Source organism: Nicotiana tabacum, chromosome 16 (genome assembly GCF_000715075.1).
Source record: "Nicotiana tabacum cultivar K326 chromosome 16, ASM71507v2, whole genome shotgun sequence".
NCBI lineage: Eukaryota > Viridiplantae > Streptophyta > Magnoliopsida > Solanales > Solanaceae > Nicotiana > Nicotiana tabacum.
The window spans coordinates 168,391,714-168,400,525 of record NC_134095.1 but is presented as its reverse complement, the minus strand read 5'-3'; the positions used below and the strand labels follow the sequence as shown (position 1 = coordinate 168,400,525).

The window sequence follows — 8,812 nt, the reverse complement described above, 5'->3', positions numbered from 1 at the left end:
CAATTTCCAGTAAAATGATCAGTCTATTCTGTTTTCTCTCAGTGATTCAATGAAAATTGACGCTTTGATATATAATCGATATAATATTCTCTGTTTTCGATTAATTTTCCGAATATCTAAAAATTCGTAGGCGGTGCGAAGAAGACGGTCTAAGAGCTCATGCATCTCCGACTGCCTGAAAATCAGCTCCGGCAAGCCGGAAACTGCCACGTCAGCATCAGCGTCGTCGTGTGTGTCAATTGTTGACTCTGCTGCCTCCGGCGACATCTCAAGCCGTGAGACAGAGAGTGTTTGGAGGAAGATGAAGGCGATTGGCTCGGCGGCTCACATGCGGCGGAGAGCTGAAGCGATATTGAAGGTGCTGACGTGTCATGGTTGTGCTTCTGAAGTTAGGATTCGTCAGTTGCTTGGTGATAGCCCTGATACCAGCAAAGCCTTAAGAATGTCTCTCTCTCTCACACACACACACGCACATCACACACAAAACAATTGCATCGATAGTCTTATTTTTTTTTCCCCCTTGCATCGATAGTCTAATTTTGTATTTTTTTGTATTTTGGGTTATGCTTCAGATTATTGAGACTAGATGAAGTGAAGAGGACAGGGGCAGGAGGTCGTACAGATCCTTATGTTTATGTGGTAAATTAATTAATTATGCATTAGTTTATGAGTCTAATTACTTTATATGAGATATGAAACAATTACGGGTGGCAAAATGATTAAAAAAAATAATTAACTACACATATTATCTACTGAAAAATGGGTTGGATAATGAACTTTTTAAAAATGGGTCAAATATGGATAAGAACCATTTAGAAAATGGATAACCAATTGATAATTAATGAGTTTAACTTTTACATTTGTAAAACCTTAAATTGGTGGTTCCTCAAGTTTGGGAGACTAGGTATCTCCCAAATGTGTTCATACTCAAGAAGTCATGGATAATATGGTTACACATATTATTCGTCGGTTAACCCGTTTTTTATCTGTATTAAATATGAGTCGGGTCGGATAATTTATCCGTTTTTTCATTACCCGTTTTCGACCCGAACCATATCCAACCCGACCCCTTGTTTGCCACTCCTAGGAACAATTAATTTGATTGTTTTTAAGTTTTTTCCTTTTAAATACTCATTCATTTATAAGTTTGACTAAGCACGAAATTTAAGAAAGAAAACAATTTGAAACATGCTATGATATTTGTGTAACTATCAGATATTTGTAGCGTTAAGTATGTCATAACTATAAAAACTTGCTACTATTAACGATAAAATGAAAACCTTAAGTACTTAAATTATTTTTAAAAAGAGTGATTCTTTTTGGAACATAAAAAGAAAGGAAATAGAGTCATATAAAGTTAAATGGATGGAGTATTTTTGCAACTAGTTTCAATTCTTTGTTGATAGTTGGAAAAAATTTCTTTGTTGATATATACATATCCATCCACAGTCAATTAAGGCACTTAGAATAGAACGAATTGTAATAGATCAACAAGGATTGTGGTGGAGTGATAAATATTTCTTCATTTTTAATTAGAGGTTTTGAGTTTCAGAGCTAGATATAAAGTCGCATTTGTTATGGAGCATTTTACCCCCAAATATGGAATTTTTCGGTATGAATCCGAATTTAGTCGGAAAAAAAAGGTTCTAGAGTTTGAGAAAGCATCTTGGCTAGAGTGTCAAGCTGATTTACTAGTTTACTCCTTTAGTAAATCATTAATATATTAGACATAAAGACTAAAGATATATGCATATGATGTATGCATTACCCTCTATTATCTCTTCATGATTGAAAGTTTAGTGCTTATATTTGTAACTTCAGAACAGATTTTTCTCCATTCTTTCCCCTAATGTTTTTCAACCTTTTAACTTTTTGCTGCAGATAAGTTGAGAAGGTAGACAGCTCAAAAATAGAGGTGAATCAAGTTTTTAATTCCACAAGATAGATAAAATTTGGCCCGAGAGGGGCTGCATATATGCATAGGAAAAACACATATAATAACACTAAATATTACTCCAGTGGTATATAAATGAGGCCAAAGTATTGTTCCAAAGCTTATTGTACAAGACAATGCATTATGCATGCCAACCAAATTGGTGATTTACTTTGTATTGCATCTCTTACATATATATATATATACTATGAAAACTATCGATACGAATTACTATGCTTCTTGAGTATTATGTGGTAAATTAATTTGCATTATCTTTTGGAAAAATAAAATTTAGAACTTTTTGAGTCCGTTGTTATCTATGTGAACGAAACTGAGTTAAAACAAAATTCAGGAAACTGTTAGAAGAATAAAGAAATATATCAAATAGTAAAGAATCAGAAATATTCCGAGTCCACAATTTTCTTGTGCGTCCTTAAGGAATTTTAACCCCCTCACACATTGCCAAGGTAATGGATTAAATCCTCCCAGGATAAAACGGAATAAACCTTCCTGCAACAGTGGCAATACAAACTGCAGGATACCAACGAACTCAAAGAACGGAGCAAAATCACACTTACGAATTTGAGAGAGAGAGACTGCGAATTAGGATGCAGTATATTCAGAAAGAAAGAAGTTGTAGAGTCTTTTTCGTATATGGAAGATGCAGCCTTGCCTCATAATTTATAGGCAAATATCAGAAGAGGTGTCTGGAAAGGTGCCTTTTCAGAAAATACGCGGCCTGCCGCGGTTCTACCGCGATCGCGGGAATCTGACTGCCGCGATTCTACCGCGGCCAGTGAGGCCTTCTGAACCTGACTGCCGCGATTCTATCGCGGTCGCGGCAGAACCGCGGCCAGTGAGGCCCTCTGAACGTTCAGCAGTGATTTGGCATTTAATTAATTATTAAATAATTAAATAAATTTTGTAATCCGAAGCCGAAGTCGAAGCCGAGCCGAGCGAGCGACGACGACGGCGCGAGGGTTCATTCTCTTCAACTCCTTTTAAGAGCTTTAAGAAGTGAATCTATATATAAGCACATAAATGTGATTGTCCCTCACCAATGAGGGACAAAGTGCAAGACAAAATTTCACTTCTTCAAATTTTCATTTTCCCTCCATTTTATTTCCCTCCATTTTCCAATTCACACTTCTTCTCTTTTAAAGCCCAATGGCTTAAAGTCCAACAATCCCCCACATGAATGGGAATGGCTGTATCAAGAAAGATCATAGATGAAAGCTATGTGATTTTGCAAGTAAGGATTAATTGCATCTGGATAAGTAGGTTTCCCTTTGAACTTTCCGTAGTGAACATATGTCGGATATACTCGGTCAATCGGTAGATTTGATATCTTTGAACCGTCGAACTTTTAGTGTATACCTAGACAGCCATATGTCACACAACCAACCCTTAACCGTCTTTTGGTTCTCATTGTTGTGTTCGTTTTAGCCATGAACACCGCCTGGTTTCATAAGTGCGTAGAGAATTGGCCTTACAGAATTCTCATTGAAGCGGCTTCTTCTTCTCACTTACATAGGTGATTCCTAAACGTGTAATCCTTTAGATTGACATTATTTGATAAATACTTCATCAAACTTAGGTAATCATTAAAGAACGTGTAAAGTTCTATCCTTGTTACTGAACATTGTCTTCATCACGAGAATGGACCAAAGATTTTGTTTTGATAATGTTGAACCAGTCAATCACAACTTTGTTTGAGCTCCTTGAACCTAGATCTCGGAACATCCAAAATTTTAGGTAGAGTTACCGCCATGTTGACTTGTCCTCGGCCATAGTCCCATTCCCTTAGATGATTTCTCAACTTCCTCTCTAGTTAAGCCTTTTGTAAGTGGATCCGCAATATTATCCTTTGATCTTACATAATCAATAGTGATAATTCCACTAGAAAGTAGTTGTCTAACGGTATTATGTCTTCGTCGTATATGACGAGACTTTCCGTTATACATAACGCTCCCTGCCCGTCCTATTGCAGCCTCACTATCGCAATGTATGCAAATAGGAGCCAAAGGTTTTGGCCAGAACGGAAAAATTCCGAAGCCATTCAGCTTCTTCACCGGCTTTATCCAATGCTATAAACTCTGATTCCATTGTAGAGCGAGCAATACATGTCTGTTTGGAAGACTTCCAAGATACTGCTCCTCCACCAATAGTAAACACGTATCCACTTGTGGACTTTGTTTCTGATGAGCCGGTTATCCAATTAGGATCACTATATCCTTCAATAACCGCAGGATAGTTATTGTAGTGCAAAGCGTAGTCTTGGGTATACTCCAAATATCCCAGAACTCGTTTCATAGCCACCCAGTGATGCTTGTTGGGATTACTTGTGAATCGACTAAGTTTACTTATTGCACAAGCTATATCAGGTCGGGTACAGTTCATGATGTACATTAGACTTCCCAACACACGAGCATACTCCAATTGAGACGTACTTTCGCCTTTATTCTTCATAAGATAATGGTTTAAGTCAATTGGAATTCTTGCACTTCTAAATTCCAAGTGTTTGAATTTTTCAAGTACCATTTTCACGTAATGTGATTGAGACAAAGCTAGACCTTGAGGAGTCCTCTGGATTTTAATTCCTAGAATTACATCGGCAACTCCTAAGTCTTTCATATCAAACTTACTAGCAAGCATACGCTTAGTAGCTTGAATGTCGACAATGTCTTTGCTCATTATTAGCATATCATCAACATATAAGCAAACAATGACTACATGATTTTGAACGTTCTTAATGTAAACGCACTTATCACATTCATTAATCTTAAAACCATTTGACAACATTGTTTGGTCAAATTTCGCATGCCATTGTTCGGGTGCTCGTTTTAATCCATAAAGAGACTTAACAAGTCTACACACCTTCTTTTCTTTTCCCGGAACCACAAACCCTTCAGGTTGGTTCATGTAAATTTCTTCCTCAAGATCACCATTTAAGAAGGCTGTTTTTACATCCATTTGATGGATTTGAAGACCATACAAGGCGGCTAACGCTATTAGCATCCGAATAGATGTAATTCTTGTTACCGGCGAGTATGTGTCAAAATAGTCAAGACCTTCTCGTTGTCTAAATCCTTTGACAACAAGTCTTGCCTTGTATTTGTCAATAGTACCATCGTCTTTCATTTTCTTCTTGAAAATCCATTTAGAACCCAACGTTTTATTACCCGGAGGAAGATCAGCCAACTCCCAGGTATGGTTGCTCAATATGGATTCTATTTCACTATTGACAGCTTCTTTCCAATATTGTGCTTCTGAGGAAGACATTACTTCCTTGAAGATACGAGGCTCATTTTCTAACAGAAAAGTCAGAAAATCTGGACCGAATGAAGTAGATATCCTTTGATGTTTACTTCTTCTTGGATTTTCTTCATTAGACATACCATCTGTTATTTCCTCCCCATGTCGTTTTGACTTTTGGCAGGTCACTTCACTTTCCTTTTTATACGGATAAATAGTTTCAAAGAATTCAGCATTATCTGATTCTATTATCGTATTAATGTGAATCTCAGGATTTTCTGATTTATGAACCAGAAAACGATATGCCTTGCTATTGGTTACATATCCACTAAACACACAATCAACCGTTTTTGGACCTATCTTAATTCTTTTAGGTTTAGGAACTTGTACCTTAGCTAAACACCCCCACACTTTGAAGTATTTCAAGCTAGGCTTCCTTCCTTTCCACTTTTCATAAGGAATGGACTGTGTTTTACTATGAGGTACACGATTGATTATCCGGTTAGCTGTAAGTATAGCTTCCCCCACAAGTTCGGTGGTAAGCCAGAACTTATTAGTAATGCATTCATCATCTCCTTCAATGTTCGATTCTTCCTCTCCGCAATTCCATTAGATTGTGGAGAGTAAGGGGCAGTTGTTTGATGAATAATGCCATTTTCCAAACAAATTTCTTCAAAAGGAGATTCATATTCGCCACCCCTATCACTTCTTATCATTTTGATCTTTTTGTTTAGTTACGTTTCAACTTCACTCTTGTATTGCTTGAAAGCATTAATTGCCTCATCTTTACTATTAAGTAAATAAGCATAGCAGTATCTCGTGCTATCGTCAATAAAAGTAATAAAATACTTTTTCCCACCGCGTGATGGTGTTGACTTCATGTCGCAAATATCTGTGTGAATTAAGTCTAAAGGACTTGAATTCCTTTCAACGGACTTATAAGGATGCTTGGCATACTTTGATTCCACACATATTTGACATTTGGAATTAATGCAATCAAATTTTGGCAATACTTCTAGATTTATCATCTTCCGCAATGTTTTGAAGTTTACGTGACCTAAACGCGAATGCCATAAAGTGTTTGACTCAAGTAAGTAAGAAGAAATATTCACTTTATTGATAGGAACTGCTATTACATTTAGCTTAAAAAGGCCCTCATTTAGGTAACCTTTTCCTACATATACATCGTTCTTACTAAGTACAATACTATTAGAAACAAAAATACATTTGAATCCATTCTTGACAAGAAGTGAGTTAGACACAAGATTCTTGCGAATTTCTGGAACATGGAGGACTTGATTTAGAGTCACTATTTTTCCCGACGTCATCTTCAACGCAATCTTGCCAACTCCTTCAATTTTGGCCGTAGATGAATTTCCCATGAAGATTGTCTCGTTGGGTCCTGCGGGGGCATAAGAAGAAAATAACTCCTTATTAGCACAAACATGGCGGGTGGCTCCAGAATCTATCCACCATTCTTTTGGATTTCCTACCAAATTGCATTCAGACAACATGGCACATAAGTCCTCCATTTCATCTTCAACCATGTTAGCTTGGTTCTTTTTCTTCTTATCATTCTTGGGCGCACGACAATCCACGGCTTTATGCCCAGATCTTCCACTGTTGTGGCAATTACCCTTGAACTTTTTCCTGCTTGGGTAATTCTTTGGTCGGAAGCCTTCTTCCTCTTCTTATTTTGTGGCGCCTCCTCAACAACGTTTGCCCCCATTATTGTCGAGTTTCCACGTGACTTCTTTTCAGCATTTTTGTTGTCTTCTTCTATCCTCAGACGAACAATCAAGTCTTCTAGTGTCATCTCCTTCCGCTTGTGTTTAAGATAGTTCTTAAAATCCTTCCACAACGGAGGTAACTTTTCAATGAAAGCAGCGACTTGAAAGGCCTCATTTATGACCATACCTTTAATAACAAATTCATAATTAATAATAAGATAAATCTTATTAATAAAATTATTGATTCCGGTCATACCTTCAGCAAGGAGGTCATGCACAATGACTTGTAATTCTTGGACTTGAGTTATGACGGACCTAGTGTCAATCATCTTAAAATCCAAAAACCTTGCAGCTACGAACTTCTTAAGTCCGGCATCCTCAGTCTTGTACTTCTTCTCTAGTGCATTCCATAATGCTTTTGAAGTTTCCATGACACTATAGACATTGTACAAGTCATCTTCCAAACAACTCAATATGTAGTTTTTGCACAAGAAATCAGAATGTTTCCATGCTTCAGTTACAACAAGTCGTTCATCATCCGGAGTACTATCAGCCATGACCGGAGGATCCTCCTTAATGAAACGTTGCAAACTCAACGTAGTAAGATAGAAGAGCATCTTCATTTGCCAACGTTTGAAGTCAATCCCGGAAAACTTTCCGGGTTTTTCTGCCGGTGCCATAGCATGAGCAGGAGTAGAACGGCTTTTAACAGCAGCAACCGTTCCTGCAACACTTCCATTAGTTTGGTTTTCATTCGTCATATTTCTGTAAAGTTGAAAACAATACAGAACTTGTAAATCAGTGAAGTTTTTGATATCTTCAAACTGAATACCAAACCAACCATACAACACATAACAATGGTGAAGTTTTTATATACTTCAAACCCGTACGTTTATTATTCCAGCAAAGTTTTTATGTACTTTAAACCGGACAGAAACAATTATAGGAGTAGAAAGCAACAAGTCTTTAGTCTCCAACAAAGTATAAAGAAAATAATTTAACACAGAAACGTTAGTAAAAATAAGATTCCTTAAGCTTGTGAACGAAACTGAGTTAAAACAAAATTCAGGAAACTGTTAGAAGAATAAAGAAATATATCAAATAGTAAAGAATCAGAAATATTCCGAGTCCACAATTTTCTTGTGCGTCCTTAAGGAATTTTAACCCCCTCACACGTTGCCAAGGTAATGGATTAAATCCTCCCACGATAAAACGGAATAAACCTTCCTGCAACAGTGGCAATACAAACTGCAGGATACCAACGAACTCAAAGAACGGAGCAAAATCACACTTACGAATTTGAGAGAGAGAGACTGCGAATTAGGATGCAGTATATTCAGAAAGAAAGAAGTTGTAGAGTCTTTTTCGTATATGGAAGATGCAGCCTTGCCTCATAATTTATAGGCAAATATCAGAAGAGGTGTCTGGAAAGGTGCCTTTTCAGAAAATACGCGGCCTGCCGCGGTTCTACCGCGATCGAATTAATTATTAAATAATTAAATAAATTTTGTCCAAAAATAATCTTATCGATCATTTGACAAATCCAAATCCAAATCCAAAGCCAAAGCCAAAGCCAAAGCCGAAGCCGAAGCCGAAGCCGAGCCGAGCGAGCGACGACGACGGCGCGAGGGTTCATTCTCTTCAACTCCTTTTAAGAGCTTTAAGAAGTGAATCTATATATAAGCACATAAATGTGATTGTCGGAAGATGCAGCCTTGCCTCATAATTTATAGGCAAATATCAGAAGAGGTGTCTGGAAAGGTGCCTTTTCAGAAAATACGCGGTCTGCCGCGGTTCTACCGCGATCGAATTAATTATTAAATAATTAAATAAATTTTGTCCAAAAATAATCTTATCGATCATTTGACAAAGCCGAAGCCGAAGCCGAGCGAGC

The 8,812-nt window shown here is 37.3% G+C and overlaps 1 protein-coding gene across 1 annotated transcript; it reads right to left on the bottom strand.

Annotated features, from left to right (window-relative positions):
* Positions 1–1,803: 1,803 nt before the first annotated feature.
* LOC142170508 (uncharacterized) lies at positions 1,804–7,679 on the bottom strand. Its single transcript, XM_075232438.1, has 3 exons — positions 7,175–7,679; positions 6,825–7,105; positions 1,804–1,875 (listed from the first exon to the last, which is right to left on the bottom strand). The coding sequence occupies exons 1-3, from the start codon at positions 7,677–7,679 to the stop codon at positions 1,804–1,806; spliced, it is 858 nt and encodes a 285-aa protein (XP_075088539.1).
* Positions 7,680–8,812: the final 1,133 nt, after the last annotated feature.

Excerpts from the sequence above, each read along its gene's own strand:
- LOC142170508 (XM_075232438.1), bottom strand. The coding sequence starts at position 7,679 with ATGACGAATGAAAACCAAACTAATGGAAGTGTTGCAGGAACGGTTGCT. Across the intron at positions 7,106-7,174 it reads GCATGACCTCCTTGCTGAAG|GTATGGTCATAAATGAGGCC; the intron begins GTATGACCGGAA and ends TTGTTATTAAAG. Across the intron at positions 1,876-6,824 it reads AAGCAGGAAAAAGTTCAAGG|CAAAAAGTTAAAAGGTTGAA; the intron begins GTAATTGCCACA and ends ACTTATCTGCAG.